This window comes from Lolium rigidum, chromosome 3, assembly GCF_022539505.1.
Source record: "Lolium rigidum isolate FL_2022 chromosome 3, APGP_CSIRO_Lrig_0.1, whole genome shotgun sequence".
Taxonomy (NCBI): Eukaryota; Viridiplantae; Streptophyta; class Magnoliopsida; order Poales; family Poaceae; genus Lolium; species Lolium rigidum.
In genome coordinates this window covers 150,524,181-150,543,245 of record NC_061510.1, presented here as the reverse complement: position 1 = coordinate 150,543,245, position 19,065 = coordinate 150,524,181, and the positions used below count along the sequence as shown (strand labels likewise).

General features: G+C 45.4%; 3 protein-coding genes across 3 annotated transcripts; 1 reads left to right on the top strand and 2 right to left on the bottom strand.

The window, feature by feature from the left end:
* The first annotated feature begins 1,831 nt into the window (after positions 1–1,831).
* LOC124698420 (probable transcription factor At5g28040) lies at positions 1,832–2,977 on the top strand. Its single transcript, XM_047230908.1, has one exon. The coding sequence runs from the start codon at positions 1,902–1,904 to the stop codon at positions 2,955–2,957; it is 1,056 nt and encodes a 351-aa protein (XP_047086864.1). The 5' UTR covers positions 1,832–1,901; the 3' UTR covers positions 2,958–2,977.
* Positions 2,978–5,328: 2,351 nt separating this feature from the next.
* LOC124695668 lies at positions 5,329–8,690 on the bottom strand. The gene is made up of 3 exons (XM_047228495.1): positions 8,444–8,690; positions 5,923–8,350; positions 5,329–5,832 (listed from the first exon to the last, which is right to left on the bottom strand). The coding sequence occupies exons 1-3, from the start codon at positions 8,688–8,690 to the stop codon at positions 5,640–5,642; spliced, it is 2,868 nt and encodes a 955-aa protein (XP_047084451.1). The 3' UTR covers positions 5,329–5,639.
* A 1,886-nt stretch (positions 8,691–10,576) lies between these two features.
* On the bottom strand, positions 10,577–15,261 carry LOC124702496 (pyruvate dehydrogenase (acetyl-transferring) kinase, mitochondrial-like). The gene is made up of 6 exons (XM_047234637.1): positions 14,928–15,261; positions 13,309–13,570; positions 12,108–12,288; positions 11,839–11,986; positions 11,140–11,344; positions 10,577–10,939 (listed from the first exon to the last, which is right to left on the bottom strand). Exons 1-6 carry the CDS (start codon positions 15,162–15,164, stop codon positions 10,881–10,883), a joined length of 1,092 nt encoding a protein of 363 aa, XP_047090593.1. The 5' UTR covers positions 15,165–15,261; the 3' UTR covers positions 10,577–10,880.
* Between the last annotated feature and the right edge of the window lie 3,804 nt (positions 15,262–19,065).

Sequence of the window (19,065 nt, the reverse complement as noted above, 5' to 3'; positions counted from 1 at the left end):
ACAAAATTTATATATTAGCGTTTATTATTTTGGCGCTCTAGTACGATTCGATCGTATTTTAAACAATAAATTGAAAATACTATTTAAAAAATATACGGTATAAATAATACTTGTAGACAGTATGTGCATGTTCAGTTTGAACTAGAATATAAAAATATACAACCAACATATAAAATGATAAAGTGTATTGTTTTGACAATATAAGAGCATCTCCAGACGGCTCCCCTATACGGCCTTTGGCAAACCCATTTCGCCGGCTGTATAGGGGGGTTGGCGGAACAATTTGTATGGGAGAGAAGTTTTTTTTCCAGCCACCCCTCCCCCAGAAGTAAATTCAACATTCGATGAAATAAGAACAACAAGGCGAATTCAAGGGATTTCAAACAAATTTAATGAAAGTATTTATACTTGGGCGGAATTTGAACTAAAAAATGCAGTAAAACTTAAAGTCACCATAGTCTACTGGTTGTCCGCTGGGGCACCCGATGGGCCTGCCTCGCCATTGTTATTCCCATTTGACGCATGAATTTGCATCCACCGTTTCTCCCTTGCTTCCTGCATCTGCCGTCGGTGTAGAATCATTGCCTCGGCCTCCTCATTCCGTGCGAGCCTCGCTTCCTCGCGACCGGCAACCTCAGCTTGGCGCTGAGCGTTGAGCTCAAGCATCCTCTATCGCTTGGCCGCCATGAGGAGGCGGCATGCCTCCTCCGTGGTCTCCCGCTCACGCGAGATCTCGAGGGTGTGCTCGTAGTTGGTGGCGTCGATTTCCGCGAGCCCTTGCTTGTTGATCCTCTAGAAGTGTTGTGCGTTGAAGGTCTCTAGGATCGCCGCCTACTCCGGGTCACCCTGGAACTACTCCTCGGCTCCCAACTGCGCCACCTCCACCGCCGCCTCGACGTTTGCATATGCTACGAACACCTAGTTCCACTCGTTGAACTCGGAATCATCACAGGAGCCGTCGAAGTAGAAGTCTAGCAGTTCTAGCTCGTCGTTAGGTTGCGGTAGGGCCACGAGCTCATTTTGCGGTGGTGCCACGGGCTATGGCTCTAGCTACGGAGACCCCCGCCGATGAGCGGCCGTTCCAGCCAATGCATGGAGTAGGTGGAGGGGAGGCGACGCGCATTGCGGTGTGTGGAGGAGCCTTGGGTTTCTACGGTGGAGGGGGCGTCGAGGCGAGAGGGGGAAATGGCGGGAGTAGCGGCTAGCGGGGAAATAGCGGAAAAGAGAGGGGAAATCACAACTTTTGGAAGGTAATCTTTCTCACTCACCGACAGGGCAGGCCCACCCGCTTTCCAGCTTCTGCCTTTTTTTAAACGTCGGTCCTCCCCAAAGCCGTTTGGGGGTGCTTTGGGGGGTTGAGTGGAGATGCTCTAAGGGTAGTGGTGTAAATGGATTGGATCGAGTCGAATTTTGCTCATACCATATCTTCTACCATATATTTTCTCGGATTCGGATCGGAGCGGATATTGATCGGTTTCGGATCGGAGCGGATATTTTTATGTAGGTCACATATGTTCGTATTTTTCCTTAAAACTTGTACAGGTAAGAATCGAGGTGAATTATTTCAATATTTTTGAAAAATTTAAGTAATGTTTCTTCAATAAATAAATTTAAAATCAGGTGTTCGTATGGTAGATTAAGATTACACTATTAATGCAACCATATTTTACCTAAAAAATGCCACAATATTAGGAAAAAAATAATAAGAAAACGTACCCTACAAGATGGTCCCACCTTGATTCGTGGCGCAACGCAACTAACTCACGAGAAGGGAGGCTGCGACGACTAACCTGGTCCGCTCGCTAACCCAAACCTGCCTTTCCTGGAACCCAATCCACCGAAAACCCCGAACCCTAATACCGGCTCGAGCCCATCCCCCATCTCCCATCCGATCCGATCCGATGCTTCCCATGGTCGACGACCCCTCCGCCGCCGGCGCGGCCGCCTCCTCCTCCTTCCCGGACGCCGACGCCTACGGCAACGGGGACTCCGAAGACATCGACTTCCCAGTCGACCCAATCTCCAACGCCCCCTTCTCCTCCTCCGCCGCCGTCCCCGCCCCCGCCCCCGCCGCCGCCGCCGCCGCGGCCGGGGGCGAGCGCCGGCCCCTCTTCCAGCGCCTGTGGACGGAGGAGGACGAGATCGTGATCCTGCGCGCCTTCGCCGAGTTCACGGCGCAGCGGGGCACGGCCTTCGCGTCCCACCAGTACGACACGGACCCCTTCTACGAGGAGATGCGCCGCCGCCTGCAGCTCGACTTCTCCAAGAGCCAGCTCGCCGAGAAGCTGCGCCGCCTCAAGCGCAAGTACCGCAACTGCGTCGACCGCCTCCGCGTCTCCGGCAACTCCTTCACCTTCCGTTCCCCGCACGAGCAGGCCGTCTTCGAGATCGCGCGCAACATCTGGCGCCCCGCGTCCGACAAGCACGGACGCGACCCCGGCGCCGCAGACTCCGACGACGACGCCACCGTCACCGCCACCAACAACGGGGACGCGAAGTCCCCGTCTTCCTCAAAGGCGCAGCGCCGTGGCCGACGCAGGCGCACGGCTGACTTCGCTGCCGATCCCTCACAGACACCGCAGTTCACGCCGGCGTCCATGCCTGTCAAGACGGAGGACTCGCTGCCGGCCTTCTTTCCTCAGGTAGTAGCCATGGACGGCGCCGAGCCTGTTGTTGTGCCGGCAGCCGCGCAGCCAACAATCAACACAGAGAGCAGCGTCCTGACGCCTCTGTTCAAGGAGATGGTCCGTGCAATGCTAGGCATGGGCGGCTGCCCGTCTCCTCTGGGTCTCGGTGCCAAGGTCCCTGAGCCGCCGGCTGGGATACCCATGGAGGGAGACAAGTGGAGGCAGCAACGGATTCTCGAGCTGGAGGTCTACTTGCGGCGGATCGACCTGCTGCAGGATGAGGTCAAATCTGCGCTCGAGGAGCTCAAGTCCTCCACACCAGCGACTTGATTATGCTGCTGCCACTGCTGCTGCTGGGGAGGTCACTCTTGTTTCAGCTTCACCATTCTTGGTTCCATTGTCATTAGTAATGCCGTCCATAAAACATGTTCAGTAGGGCCTCTTTGAAACGTACTGTAGGATTTTCATCATTCATAGGAATTGTCGCAGGAGAAAAAGCAAGGATCAGAATTCTGCCGTTTCTGTCAGGCTCGGCCAGTAGTTATAATTTATGTGATTCTCATTGTCCATCAGCTGTTTTTTCTGTTGCTATTTTTTAATATATAGTACGATTTATGAATAAACATCATGAGCTCTTCAAGTCACAAAGTACACAACAGGTCTACCAGATGCAAACCTCGCAGGGCACATGTGTCATAGAAGGCCAACAACGTCTGTGCTAAACTGCTAGTGCAAATCGCTTGCCATTGTGACGAAATTGCAATTATACTTCAATTGTCTGGTGTGCACAGAGAATGCAGATCAGGGCTGCAATCGGTGCAGCTATCAAATGCATCAAACAAAACCTCCTAAGAAGAGGCAACACATTTATCTGGTGGACCTGCTGCTCGGGCAGTAGTATAATTTATGTGTTCTTCTCATTGTCCATCAGCTGTTTTTTCTGTTACTATTTTTAAATATAATATAGTACGATTTATGAATAAACATGAGGTCTTCAAGTCACAAAGTACACAGCAGGTCCACCAGATGCAAGCCTCGCAGGGCAGGTGTCACGGCTAAACTGCTAGTGCAAATCGCTTGCCATTGTGATGAAATTGCAATTATACTCAATTATTCTCTGTGCACAGAGAATGCAGATCAGGGCTGCAATCAGTGCAGCGATCAAATGCATCAAACTGAATCTGAGGGAATAGATTTATAGTAGTGCCATCTCATATGAATGCATTATACACCAGAAAGATGACATTACATTGTGTAAAAGAGGAGAAAAACTAGAGATTCATCCAAGTTCATAACAATCACTATCTTTTTCCAGCAACAAGCATAACAATTGGGGCAGGAAGCGAATCCAATCTCTTGTACTTCTCTATCTTGCTGACCACATGATAAAATCAAATTTGTTGAACCCATTGCCGAATTGTCTCTTTGAAAGCATCAGAAATACTGTGTCTTGTGTAGCTCGTCCATGCTTCGAACACAGCAGGTCCACCAGATGAAAGCCTCGCAGGGCAGGTGTCATAGAAGGCCAACGTCTGTGCTAAACTGCTAGTGCAAATCGCTAGCCATTGTGATGGAATTGCAATTCTATTTCATTATTTGGTGTGCGCAGAGAATGCTGATCAGGGCTGCAATCGGTGCAGCTATTAAATGCATCAAACAAAACCTCCTAAGACTGCTCATAGTGGGAGTAACATAGCTAGTAACATCACACATCTCAAGGTATTTTGGTGACATGACATGCCAATAAATGAAGAAAGAGATTGAGGTGGTAACTAGCTATGTTACCATAACATCACACACCCCAAGGCAAAATGAGTCTACAACATAATAAATGACACAATGCATGATACCACATACTACCTCCGTTTCAAGGAATAAGGCGCCCTCGTTTTACGAGCTTTTTGTTTGACCAAGAATTACTTCAAATAGATCAAAAATGTTTGTATGAAATTAGTACCATTAAAAAGTTATTTTCAGTACGAATCCAACGGTACTAATTACATACAATATAATCAAGATTTTGTTGCTCAATTTTTATGATCAAAGTTCGTCTTGGAATACGCGTGCGCCTTATTCCTTGAAACGGAGGTAGTATAAGTTACTATCCACTATGAAGGTAGTAACTTAGACTAGTAACATGATATATGTTACTAGTCTAAGTTACTTCCCACTATGACCAGCCTAAGAAGAGGCAACAAATTTATAGGAGTGGCATCTCATTTGACTGCATTCTACACCAGAAAGATGACATTACATTGTGTAAAATAGGAGGAGAAAAACTAGAGATTCATCCAAGTTCATAACAATCACTAACTTTTTCCAGCAACAAGCATCACAAGTGGGACAAGAAGCGAATCCAAAGCAATCCTATTGGTTAGCCACCAGCGACTTCATTAGTGAGTCACTGCCTCATTGGGCACCAGGTATACATACTTCCAACCGAATTATAAAGCTTGAATAACAAGGGAAAAAACCATTTTTCAAGCTGCTACTAAATTCGATCTACTAGCAACAGCACGCCATGCTATAGAAGGAAGGTTTCCAGGAAATAAACCACTGGAATTTAACCAGATTGAGCATTGCCACTTTGATGGAGTTTGGTAACCAACTAACCATTAAAGTCACAATTTTCAACCTGCCTTCAGCCTCAGGCACTGTTGGACTGCCACGAATAAACACAGCTCCCGTGTACTTCTCTATCTTGCTGAACCCATTACCGAATTGTCTCTTTGAAAGCATATGGAAAACCGTGTCTTGCGTAGCTCATCCATGCTTGGAACACAACTAGCAGGATGTTCATAGTCCTTTTGTTTGGGACTAATCACTAAACTCCCATGATTAAGAACTACTAATAGTATGGTATCTAAACTACTCTACTTGTAGCATCTGATCTCATACTATGTTAAAGGGCCAACACACTATCCAAAAGAAACTTCAGATGTTGAAGATATTTCATAGTCGCCATTCACCAGCGCATCAAAATATCCATTCCACCTGAGCAGAGGGCAAGAATCAAGAGGTGAATTCTCCAATAGCATCACCAGTTACGTCCACCGCTACTCTGTTGAAGGACAACGGTTGCCAGCCTGAAGAATGAGGCACAAGCCACTTCTTTCTAACAATTACAATTTGCAAAATCTGGAGAACATCGCCAAGGGCATGCTGCTGAAAGCACAATTTCTTCAAAATGGTTGCAGCTTGATACCTACCAGCAACGGAAACACAGACAATGTTACAACATCCGAAATAAAAGATGAAATCATCAGAACACAAACCAGCAGGTACAATGCCTCACCTTGACTGAGAATCCTTTAGTGCTGAATAGCCAGCAGCAGAGGATATGAACTTACGAAGGGTGACTAGCGCTTTAGGACGCTTAGCGTTACTGTTTGTTACATCCACACATTTCCAGAGGCTTTCATCTTTTTCCACAAATAAAGGCATGTCATTGACTAACTTCTTCATAACGACAGCTTGATTTCGAATGGCACATTCAAGAGCTTTCTTAGTATCAAAACCAGCTAAATTCATCTCGCCGTAGCGTATACAGTCTGCAATATTTGATTCTGTTGGGGATAATTTTTCGGTTTTCAGTATGCCCAGAGCATGCAGTAGGCTTCTTATAGCAACGTCATGCTCAGGAGAATTTGGTGGAGATTCTTGCGTCTCTCCATGATTTTCAGGACTCTGAATGCTGTAGGATAGATTCGGTGGGTGAGGAGGTCTGCTATCACTTGCAGGCGATTGGACAAATTGAGGAGCATTAGAGTGATTTGGATGGAGGCTGATGTCTGAACCAGCATGAAAAGAGGATTTGACCACATGGAGGCTGAATGCTCTAGGATGTCCAGACACCATTGGCATACTAGCAGGTGTGCCTGGGGAGGGCAGCCTAGTCGGGCATTCAGAAATAGCCAGTCTACTCATATCAGAGCAAATATCAGCAAGGCCTTGGAAGGTTGAGCCACTTGGCAATGTTTGTATTTGAGAGGAAGGGGCACCATTATGCCCTGCTGATGGCAGGACTGGACTGCCAACTTCTGGATTCGTCGAGTAAGACTGACAAAACGCACTATGAGGATTAGGAGGAACTGAATTGTCTTGTTTCAGCAACACAGAACACTGAGTTTGCTGATCTGTTGGACAATATTGGCCACTGCTAGCACCAAAACAGAAAGTTCCACTTGTTGGCGTGAACTCAACTGATGTGCTAGGCTTCTTACCAAAGATGAACTCTGCTCCGTCTTGATGAGAATGAGTAGGTGTGGCAGGTTTTTGAGCTGATGGCAGGGGGGGCAGAGGATTCACGTTTGTCCCATCCAGCGACTCAGAACAGAACAAAGATGATATAGATTGACTTGAAAGGCCCAAAGTGCTTCCTTTAGAATTACTAGGAAATCCGAGATGTATTTCATTGCTTGCAGAACTAGATGAAATATCTGTCTTCCTTACATATTCTTGGTGCTGTTTTGCCTTATATAGATTGGCGGACTTCACATTATTATCACCAACAATGGTGTTAGAATGAAGCTTGTTCTGCGCGTAAGAAGATTGGGATCGCTGCTGATATGTTGAATGATAATGGCCAAGACTGACACCAGGACCATGATTTGCATCTCTTGAAGTATGCCCTGTAGATGTAATAGGCTTCTTACCAAGGATGGATTTTTGTGGTGCTATCACTTGATGCAAACGAATGGACGCCAAAGGTTTTTGAGCAGATGACTGGAACAATGTAGAAGTTGATTGTGAAGTTGCATGATCAACCTTAGCTCCCTTCGCTGATTTATAACTTGATGATGATAAGACAGTAGACTCACTCCTAGTGCTCCCAACATAAGACTCCACTTGATTGCTAGAACTAGATGCAATGTTTGTCTTCTTTACATACTTCTGCAGTGGCTTCACCTTGCATTCTTTACCCTCTTTTAAATTATTATCACCCACATAAGCTTTAGAAGAGTTTGACTGCCTACGCACTTGAGGATACTGCCCATTACTAACACCATCAAGAGTTCCACTTCTTGATGCACATTTAGTTGAAATGCTAGTTTCCCCACCAGTGATGAACCGCTGTGATATTTCCATTTGATGCAAACGAGACTGCACCGCAGGTTTCTGCGCTGGTGACTGAGATAAGGTAGGTGTTCCGAGCAGGCTTGATTGGTCCATCTTTGCTCCCTCGATTGATTCGGAGCTTGATGATGATGATGAAACAGAAGACCTGTCCAGCTCACTCGCTGTGCTTCCTGTAGAATCTTCAGAAACTCCATCAACATGCTCTACTTGACCTTCATTGCTTGCAGAAGTGGATGTGACAATTGACTTCTTTATATATATCTGGATTGGCTTCGCTGCTGCCTTCACATTACTGTCACAACTCTTATTATACAGGGCAGGAAAGTTCTCTGATGCATCCAGATTATCAGAGTTCCGGTTGCGATCTGGCACGGTATGTGAATGCGGGGATTTCGCCAGCAATGGCTCTCCGGCAGCGAGGCTTTCCCAGAGCCACACAATCTTTGCTGCGCTGAAAAGTCCCCGAGACGACACGTTTGGGGGATGCGCTAGTAGGATTTCATACTTCTTCATCTTAAGCTTATGAAGGAGATCCGAGAAGTCCTGATCCCCTGAGATGAGCAAGTAATTGCCTGGTGGAGGGTTGTCATACGCCCAGAACACCATGTCGACCAGCATCTTCTTGTCAACACCATCTTTAACTCCTGCCAAAAAAAGATTGGGGATATTTCACTATCGGCAGACACTGGCCAAGAAAACCGTCATACAATTAGGAGGCGGGGGTAGGGGGTGTATACCGGCGGCGACGTGGCTGAGGGAGATGCCGGTGGAGGAGAGGGCTTCGAGGACGCCCGGGGCGACACGGGAGGCATCGCCGTAGGCGAAGACCGAGACGGGGCCATTGCAGCCTGCCGAGGCTAGCGCGGCGATGATGTTGTCGGCGAGGCGGTGGGGATCGCCGCAGCCGGCGGGGACGGCGCACCAGTTGATGTCCCACCACACCGAGGTCTTGGCCTCCGCCGCAGCCGTGGTGCTGCCGGCCATCGCGTCGGCAGCAGCTGCTGGCCAGTCCGGTGGGACGATGGTTTAGGGCTTCGCCGGCGGTGTGGAGGCGGGTGGACTTATCGTTGATGGGGATGTCTGCGCTGTCCGCCGCGAAGAGGAATTGGAAGCCCAAAAAAGGCAGTTAAAAATGAATCTGGGGAGATCGGTAATTGCCTTTCTTTTTCGAGATAGGTATCGCCGTATCTGAGTTCGGGTCCCAGCAATACGATCTGTTCAAAAACTGTTAGTACAAAATGTTTTGGTAGCCTGAAATACAAATTTAGAATACGCAGTACTAATTCATTATGTGTTTTGCAAGTAAAAAAGCATTGCACTTAGACTTTTTTGGTTTACGGGACTCTAAGAGTGCACAAATAGAATAAACATAAAAATTTACATGCCAAACAAATTAAAAGCATATAAATGTGTTATTTGTTTGCATGAAAACGACAAACAAATTATGTACATGGCATAGTCATCATGGAAACAAATGAAAATTTCTATGAAGGGATCCGAAGACGGGCGGCGGCATGACTACTACACACCCTTCAATAAAGCTCGGTTGGGACTCTCCAGATCGAGGCGGGTTTGTTTTTTCTTTTAGGCTATACCGTGGCGGTGGAGAAGAAGAGAAGATTCGATCTGATGTCGTACTGCAGCAGTCTTCTGGAGCAAATCCTTGGTGGCCTTCCACTAGCCTGGGGCTAGTCTGCCACCGACTCTCGTGGCTGAAGGGCCGCCACTCGAAGCGCTGGTACGGTAGCTGCACGGTGCCATCTCACGGATAACCTCTCTAGCCCAGTGTGCCAGTCCGGAGGCCTTCCATTAGCTTCAACGCGGGACTCCCCTCCCATACCATCGCAAGTGGCATAGTCCCTGATGTTGGTGTAGGTGCCTATGTTTTAAGGCTCAAGCTCATCCTCGGTGGAGAAGGATTTGATGGCTTTTCTTGTCTTTAGTCTAGGGTCTTGTGTGTAAAGTCGGAGGACTATGGTATATTTGATCTTTTCTCTCAGGTCCCCGATGTAATTTGTGTTGCCACCACTGAGGATTAATGCAGTTTCTATGTCCTTTGGGGCCCTTCCCCTGTTTTAAAAAAAATCTTCCCCTCTCACTCCCTCTTGTCTCAACCAGTGGTGAACCCATAAACTTCTCAAAGCCTGGGCAAACATGCTTAATATGTTAAATTTTGGACAAAATTATTATAGAAATTCACGCATCGCAAGCAGGGCGCCGGCGGCTGCTCGGGCTAGAGGGGTGCTAGATCCACCCCTGCTCTCAACATCCAAATTTCATACTATTTTATACCCTCTGTGTCATCCACATACACCTTTCAAAACTTCTTATGTGTTGAAATTATGTTGAAATTCACAATGCGGTGGGCGTCACCGCAACCAGGGCGGAGGGACACACCAATTGATGTCCCACCAAGCGGCCATGAGATTCTTATTACAACAGGCTGTAGAAATCCTTGGGTCTTTGTTGCTCTCCCTTTGTCCCATAATATAAGATGTTATTACAACATGTACATATGCTGTAATAACATCTTACATTATGGGATGGAGGGTGTAGTTTATTTTTCAGCGTGTATGTGTTGTAAGTTGACAAATCAGCCACAAATATCTCAAAAGAAATGGGTTTGTGATGGTGAACTGGTCATATAACGAACATCACACTACAAATGCAGAAGGGAACGCACTGGACAGATTTCAGGACTTCCCTCTATGAGTTCCCACATACTCCCCATTGCAAAATAGTGTCGCAACTTTTTCTAGATAGAAATATATCTACATACTAAAATGCACGGTATCTAGACAAAGTTGCAACAGTTATTTTGGAACAAAGTTAGTAGATGTTTAGTTATTAGCTATGCTGATGGAGACATATTGTAGACGAAACCAGCTCTTCTATGGAGACAAATGATTCACATAACATTCTCCAACCGACGATTGGTTCTGTGTACTTTTGCAACGTCATTCCAGTGACGATAGCAGAATTCTAGTGACGGTAAGAAAAATTGAGTTTTGATGACACTCCATAGCCAATAGAGCAGAACAGCTGAAACATAGTGGTGGCTGGCCTTGGTAACTATATTTGCATACCAGCACAACAATTGCATCATCCTAATAACAGGAATAGTGGTATCAGAGCTGAACTAGATCACTGAGACAGCGGGTCGTTCTGAATCTCTTAAGGCAAGGGCTCCTCTGAATCTCCCAGCCGTGATAGGTGGAGATAAGCATCAGTTCCTACAGAAAAGAGCAAGAAAAGAGTGCAACAAACTTATTAAAGCTAAGCCTGAGAGGAAGAAACAATTAATGGTTAATTAATTTTCAGACAGAGATTCATGGTAATTGAAAGATTAGTGTATAGATGAAAGCCCATCAAACAATGTACAGGCTGTTTAATACTCCATACATAAAAATAAGAAAGTGAAATATGGACATACCATATCCCTCCATAGAAATGATCTGCAGATCCCCACCAAAATATCGAGCATAAAGGCGACTAATCGGGAGCCCACAACCATACCCAGCCATAGTTACTCCTTCATTATGGCCATCTAGATCAGGTGGGTGTTCTGCCGTACTGTAGAGATAAGTAAAAATTCTTGGGAGGCCACTTCTTGGTATTCCACCACCTTCATCGCTAATCTGCATTACAAAGGTTATAACTGTAAGTCATACGAGTATCAAGAATTGTATCTATTACAGTTGGCTCAAGAATTGTATTATTTACAGTAATGCTTTAAATTATTTACAGTAAATGTGACGCAGAATAATGATCTCTCTCAACAACAGCAAAAGGTAGTGAAAACTCCTACTGCAACACCGTTCTTGCATACAAGAACCACTCTCCCAAGAAACAAAAATGTCCCAAGGGAGACCATGAAATCTGGTTTTCGATATGCCAAAAGTATTTGGTCTCTACAGAATTAATACTTAAGTGTATTGCAAAGGTTACTTCACGATTGAAACTCTCAATTTCCATTAAATTATCAATTTAATTATCAATTTTTCCATTTTCGTTTGCTGTATGCACAAAAAGGTCAAACTGATACAACCGTAAAGGGTAAACTTTTGTATGCATAGAAGGTTGTGGGTTCACAAAATGAGTTCTCTAACTGTAGTCCGGGGGAGAGACAAACCTTGATAGTAACATCCTCTGCTCCATCAGCAACTATGATCCTAACAGGAGGTGCATGCTTATCAGAGTCCATAAACCGTTCTTGTACTGCACGAAGGGAATTCTTCACCAATTCAAACATCATGAGATGTAGGTGTGTAATCACGTATCTGCAATCGAGAAGTCAAAGAAGTAATTAAAATCATTTTGAGACTTCATGCGTGCAACTGTATTGCTGATGAATTAAGTACTGCAGGCGTCGTAGTTCAAAACATCAAATCAGGGAATTACGGGAATGTAAAATCTGGGTCTCCGTATATGTCGACGTCAGGAGCTGATCCATATTCTCGCATGCAAATAGCTCGTGCATCTTCACTGGCAAGTCGAGCCACCTGCATGGGGGACAATCTTGTGTTTATGAGCCCTATGACGCCAGGCTCCGGATCAGGATCATGTAAAGCGACATGCTGCCCTGAAATAAAAAACATTAGCACAAGTCAGAAGACAACATTGTACTAACTCTATTTGGTAGTATCTTAGACTCAGGCTAGGGACAGCATAATATTCGATCTTGTTGTCATGTATTAAAATGTTAATTTATACTAATTATTATCATCATTGGCAAGAAAATATAAAATGATTGGATATGGATATGCAGTGACGATCACTTTCGGAGGGAAATTATTACACAATGTTTGTTCTATAGCAAATGACTCGCACAATTTATTTTAGAGAACACTGCCACAATACCCGAGCATTGCTGTGGAGTACAGAACACACTATATGTTTAAAGATAATATACTACTGCCTGTCAAATAGTGTATCCGATCAAATCATCCAACACCTGCGCTCATCTCAATGGTCAATTTTTCCCAACTAGGGCATCTCGATGGTTTGCGTCAAATTAATAGATGGTGTCTTAAGAGTTAAGAAGATGATGGTGGTTCTAAGTGACGGACCGCTGCCACTAATTGAGATCTTTATATGAGTAAAGATTTAAGAAGTCACAAGGAACTCCCACTTGCACTCCAAAACAATACATTCCAAATTAACTGAATGCTGAAAATATCTTTTAGCCTGCTGTGAGGCACAATGACAGGCTTGCGGCGGTTCTTCTTTTGGAAAGGCAGAAAGTAAATCAGTAATGAACTTCCATATCAGTTGCTAAGTTGGGATAATGTGCCAACACACCTAACCAGTAATTGCATCTCTATAAACCCAGAAACACCCCTTACAAGTTACTCCCTCCATTCGAAAATAAGTGACTCGGCTTTGTCTAGATACATCCATCCAACGGATGTATCTAGCCACATTTCAGTGCGTAGATACATCCGTATCTAAACAAAATCGAGCCACTTATTTCCGAACAATGGTTGTAGAATTGGAGCTTTAACACCAAATAGCAAACTAGTAACTGCACCTGTCGACAGACACCGGTAAAAAATTGTAGATTTAAAACCTGACACAAAAGGCAGGTGGTAGGTATGCTAACCTATCAACATGCGGATCCCGATCCTTGACATGTAGAAACGATCAAGGAACTGATGGATCTCCTCGATTCCAGAGGGAAAAGCCTTGGTACCACCCATGTCCTTCTTCAGCTGCTGCACACCCAGCGCCATGGTGGGCACCACATTGGCGTGCCGCACCCTGATCATCTTGATCATCTGGGTGAATGCAAGCTCATCTTCCTGGCTCCTCACCTCGGGGAAGTAGCGGATGTCACGGAACGAGTCCAAGTACCAATCCCTCACCTTAACAGAGGCGAACAAAGAAAGTTAGTCCTGTAAACGTCTGATGGCAAGATATGCTGATTCTTTTAAGCTTCTTCAAATACGTACTACTCCCTCCGTCCCAAATTAGTTGACTCAACTATGTGTAGATACGTATGCATGTAGACAGGTTTTAGCGTCTAGATACATGGCATCTAGACTAAAATGGGTGAATACATGGTATCTAGACAAAACTGATAGAGGGAATATTATTTGGCGAGCTCACGTGCTTCTGCTATCTGAAGTGTAAAATTCGAAGCTAGTATGGTTAAGCAATCAAGCATGCTGGCATCAGGGGAGAATCTAGCAACATGAAGCATTTCCTGCACTTGTCTCCAGGAATTAAAAATGGCAAGCAGTTGAATCATAGGTTCTGAAAATTGTAAAACCTGGGTAAGCAGATCTTTCATGATGTATTTTAGTCAACGGAGAGAAACAATAGATGATAATAGGACTGTTAACCGAGAAGCGAGAGTAACATTTGGTAGTACGAGGATACTTGGTAAAACTCTGCAGGCTCAAACGAGAACATGCAACTTAGTGATAAGCATTAGAAGTGGGACTCGTATGAACAGAGGCCATCTCCATTTCTCCAGTCCTACTACTTTCCAAGGACTTGTGACAAACAGAAAATGGAGCAGGGGCCCTATTTTTTAATGGGGACATTATTATATTATATTATATGAGGAAATATCTATGAACCGCATTGAATCCTAGGATAACAGTTGTCCTTAAGAGTATAGTACAGCAGTATACATGTTCCGGAAATAAACATCCTAGGAGATACTCTGCACGGTGAAGCTATTGAAGTAGTATAAAGTGTTTATAGAAATGCCCGAATCAGACCAAGTACTCTGCAAAGGGGAAGCAAAATATGGGATCCCCAGTTTTCCAGACAGAATCAAAGGGAAGAGACGAGAAGGAAAAGGGAAAACCGCATATGACAAACAGAAAATGGAGCAGGGGACCTTTTTTTATAGGTAGATTATTATATTATAATAATACTGTAAGAGGAAATATCTATGAACCGCATTGAATCCTAGGAGAGCAGTTCCCGAAATAAACATCCTAGGTAGTGTATAGTAATGGGTATTGTACAAACTGTTCACAGGAAAGCCCGAATCAGACTATACTCCAAAGGGAGGGGAAGCAAAATATGGGATCCCCAGTTTTCCGTAAGAATCAAAAACGGAACAACAGGCGACGAGGAAAAGGGAAACCGCATGAGGAATCGACCCATTCCTAAACCGTTGCCCCAAATTACGAAACAAGTGACCATAGCGGTAGTAACAGCGAAGGCGGACGTGCGCATAGTTAGGGATTTAATCGATTGATTGACCTTGAGCACTGCTGGCTTTTTGGAGAGTCCGAAGGGCAGGGATTCGAGGTCGAGCGCGCGCCTGGCGATGCGGATGGGGAGCTCCTTGTGCAGGAACTGCGCGGAGAGGAGGAGGTTGCGGTGGGTGGGGCGGGCGCCGAACTCGGTCATGTAGCGCAGGCTGACCCCGGTCTGCCGCATCCCGCCCCAGCGCGCCAGCTCCTCCGCCACCGCCCGCGCCACCGGCTCCGACGCCATCGTCGCCTCCGCTGGAAATGATCGAGGCGTGGCGATTGCGAGTGTGTCTGTCTAGAATCTAGAGAGGCGCGAGGTGGCGGCCACCGGAGGAGGAGCGCATCGGCGGCGTCTTATTATAAGCGAGGAGGGAAGGGAGGAGGGAGGTGGTGTCAAGGAAGAGGCGAGGTGCGGAAACGGGATTTGGGTGACGACGACACGCACGCACAGAAAGCGAGAGGGAGCCGCCGCGCAGGGCTGCGGCCTGCGGGGTCATGGGCTGCCAGTGGGCCCGTTCCGGTCAGTGTCGCGTGGATCCCGATGTATCGGTGGTGATTGGCTGGGCCAGGCGGCGCAGCGGTGGTGCAGTGTGCCACAACTGTGTGTGTCCCTGTCAGGTGGGGACGGGCCGATCATGGGAGGCGTAGCACTTCTGTAAATCCGGTGCAAGTTCACTTCTGTTCTCTTACATCACTCCATTAAAATCCCAAAATATTATCGCAAATTCTATCTCTTAGTCGACTTCGTTCTGGTCCTACGCCGAGGTCACGCGTCCGCGCCGTTGGATGAGATCGGACGATCGCGCGCCGTCCCGCGCGGGGGGCCACCACCTGGTCGTAACGTCCGCCGTTTTTCTTTTGGTGCGCGTAGTAATTTCCCGGGCGGTTCAAATTTCGGGACTCGTGCCGTCGGCTTCATCCATTTCGCCTCCGCTCTTCGCCCAAATCTCTCCCGGAGCTTCGCCAAATCGCCGGCCAAATCGCCGCCGCTCCCCGCGATTCTCGCCAGTAGAGTAGGAGATCCCGGCCGCGGCGGGTGTACACCATGTCGGGCCGGCGGCTGATTTCGTCGTCGGATCTGCATTTCCGTCCGCTCGGCGGGGGAAGGTCTTCATCGCTCGTCGACGGTGAGGTATGGTTTGCGCCCTCTCCTCCTCGAGCGCAGAGCACCCCGCATCCGGGTTTGTCTCTGTGGTTACATCCTTCGTATGATCCGGCGGGATTCGGGGGATTTTTCGGCTTTGCTCTGTTTTGCTGCTACATCTACTTTGGCGCCCGAGCTGTTTCCTGGTAAGTTGATGGTGATTTTCGTTCAGCATATGTTAGGATCTGTTGAAGCATTCACGGATCTAAGTTATTTTTCGAGGATCTCCCCTCCGCAACTCGCTGATTTTAGTTGTAGCAACATATCCATGGTCAAAGCTCATAGCCGATGTGTGTGGATCCTTTTTTTATGCAAACAGTGTTACATCCTAATTTGTATTGATATTTTTTCCTATGTAGTGGTTACATGCACCCATGTTTTTTGCATGCAGTGCTATGTATGTGGGGAATGAAAATGTAACTAGATGTAGCACATGGTTATCAAAATCAAATGCTAAGTCTAGTTTTAGTCCCCGAAAAAATGGTTATCAGTTGTTTTCAGGTGGCATAAAGCATGTAGCACATGGTCCACAAACCATGTAACTAGGTCACACAAACCATGATATAAGTATCTCGCATTACGCATGTCACATGATAGCTATACACTGGGGGCATGTAACTGGAAAATGATATGTTTGTGTTCGTTGCCGCAGCTGTAGGCTGTGTAAGTGCTTGTAACATATTTTTTTGCTAAGATGCATGTAACTGAATCTGGTCGATATATTACCGAATCATGTACAAGCAGCTACAGATATGGGGGAAAGGGATTTTTTCTATATTTTTTTTTTGCTAGGTGCATGTAACTGAATCTGTGTACAACTTCCTGATGTAACTATAGATTTTTATCATCTTTTACATGCAGTGTTTATTGCATCACGTCGACCTTGTAGCTCCGACTCTCTACCATCTCTTTTTCTACGCTTGAGTTTTTTTGGTGCATGTAACATCATAATGTGTAGGACACAAAATGGAACATGCAGCTTACATATATGCTATATACAATAATAGATTTTGAGCTATCTTTTTTTCCTTCTGTATATTCAGATTAGTTGTTTTATGTTTTTTCACAGTAGAAACTAACTAATTTTCTTAGACAGTAAAATAGAGCTATGGACAACAACGAAGAATCTAGGAACCCCATGGTTTCTCGTTTAGTTATGGATTACCTTAGTCTGCAGCCTGGCCCAGTAATTGGTGTCCTCTTGGTTTGTGTCCGTTTCTCTTCATCACCTGAGGCAATTTTCCATGCACTCCACACAGTCAAAGCTTTGACTACTGCTCCTATCAATTATGTCGTAAACAGCACACGGCATGCTCAACCTGATTGTTAGGTGCACAAACCCGATTGATGCACTAAACCTAGATTACACAAGGGGCACCTTCAAGTTTAATGACACGTTGATCAAATGCATCAACCTCGAAACCATCAGCATGTTACCTTATGATGAAGACGATGTTTACTCATGCACCGTTGAGCATTTCCTTGCATGCCATGAAGGCAATTCTATTATGCACTACCCTAGAGGGTTTGGGACTCCAATCGAAGACATGGACTTGCATTACTACCCCACGTTGTCCGCCACCACAATGGACATCCTTGGTGTACAAGAAGGCCCTTCAGATTCTCTGCTCAGAGTGGATATCAAGTATTTCGGACGCCCTAGGGATTTCCTGTATGCCATACGAGTTGCCAACCTCCCAAACCACAAGTTTGCTTGTTGACCAAGATGGAACAATGTACATGAAGTATAGGACCACATTTGAAGCTCATTACACATCTATCCATCACTTCTACGTGGGTGGACACATGATGATCAAGTTCTATCGAGTAGCATATGTCAACAAAAGGATTGCTGCCCTTGACGCGTCTTTCATGCCAATATATTTCAGGGCTTCAATTGATGATGCATGGGAACGTGTTGTCTAGTCCATCTAGGGAAGGAAATACGATCAGGCTGTACCGGGGGGGGGAGAGGCTTCGAGTGATTTTTTTTTTTTTTTGGAATTTCATAACTAGATTTTTGGGAGGATGTTCCCAAATCTATGTTTGTCACATTTCCACCTGTGTTTTGTTTACCTATGCTGCAATGTACTTCTGAACATGGAAATGTAATAAGTACTTTTTTATTATGTTGAACCTTCATTCTCATTTTTGTATTAGTTCCTATGAACGACATTTTATGGTCTGTAATTTTTAATATATATGTGTGGATTGTTCGTTTCTTTTTAGAGAGAGTATATAACTCTTTTCACGTAATGTATTCCATCTCAATTTCTATTACTCCGAAATTTTAAGGGTTCACTTTTTTTCATGGGGAAATGTCTTATGCAGAGTTACATTTTTCAAATAAATTGTAACTTCTTCTTTAATGCAGATTTTTTGTTACAGTGTACAATGACAAGATCTAGTAGTAACAAAAAAAACAAGTCTGTCGGAAGATATTCAAAGTACAACCGGATGCGCCATAAGCTTACACTTGAAGCATTCCATGTCACCAGTCCAATTCCATGTCAAGCAAGAGGAAAATGTGCATGAAGCTAGACCAGGCATTCAATGTGTAAAACAAGAATCTCCAGGGCTGGTAATGAACAGCACCAAGATAATATGGTTAGTCACTTTTTGTAACATCCTAGTCTAGTGCTTTTTTGCTCTTTTTTCATTTGTATTTTTCTGTAACTTGTCATAGTGAAAAATACATCCTCTGATTGTTTTCAACTACTTCTTTTGCTTTGTTATGTAGACAAAAAGTAAGAAATTGTTTCAGAGGGCTTCACCTATGAGGATGGTCAGGTTATACCCAAACATTACAGAGGAACAACAGCTGTTGATAAGGAGCAATGACTATGGCGGTCTGCTGGATATTAAGTGTTCTAAGTTGCATCCCGATCTGTGCAGTTTCTAATGGGAAGCTTTGATCCAGCGTCTTGCACATTAGTGTTCCCGGACGTGGCGCAATACCGGTGACGGAAGAGTCCGTTCAACAAGTTATCGGTGTTCCATT

Bases quoted from the DNA above. Each gene is read 5' to 3' on its own strand.
- LOC124702496 (XM_047234637.1), bottom strand. From the start codon at position 15,164: ATGGCGTCGGAGCCGGTGGCGCGGGCGGTGGCGGAGGAGCTGGCGCGC. The intron at 11,345-11,838 runs GTTTGTCTCTCC...TTTGTAATGCAG, and splicing joins CAGAGGATGTTACTATCAAG to ATTAGCGATGAAGGTGGTGG. The intron at 10,940-11,139 runs GTATGTCCATAT...TCTTTTCTGTAG, and splicing joins CATTTCTATGGAGGGATATG to GAACTGATGCTTATCTCCAC.
- LOC124695668 (XM_047228495.1), bottom strand. From the start codon at position 8,690: ATGGCCGGCAGCACCACGGCTGCGGCGGAGGCCAAGACCTCGGTGTGG. The intron at 8,351-8,443 runs GTATACACCCCC...TTTTTTTGGCAG, and splicing joins CCTCAGCCACGTCGCCGCCG to GAGTTAAAGATGGTGTTGAC. The intron at 5,833-5,922 runs GTGAGGCATTGT...CGTTGCTGGTAG, and splicing joins CTAAAGGATTCTCAGTCAAG to GTATCAAGCTGCAACCATTT.
- LOC124698420 (XM_047230908.1), top strand. From the start codon at position 1,902: ATGCTTCCCATGGTCGACGACCCCTCCGCCGCCGGCGCGGCCGCCTCC.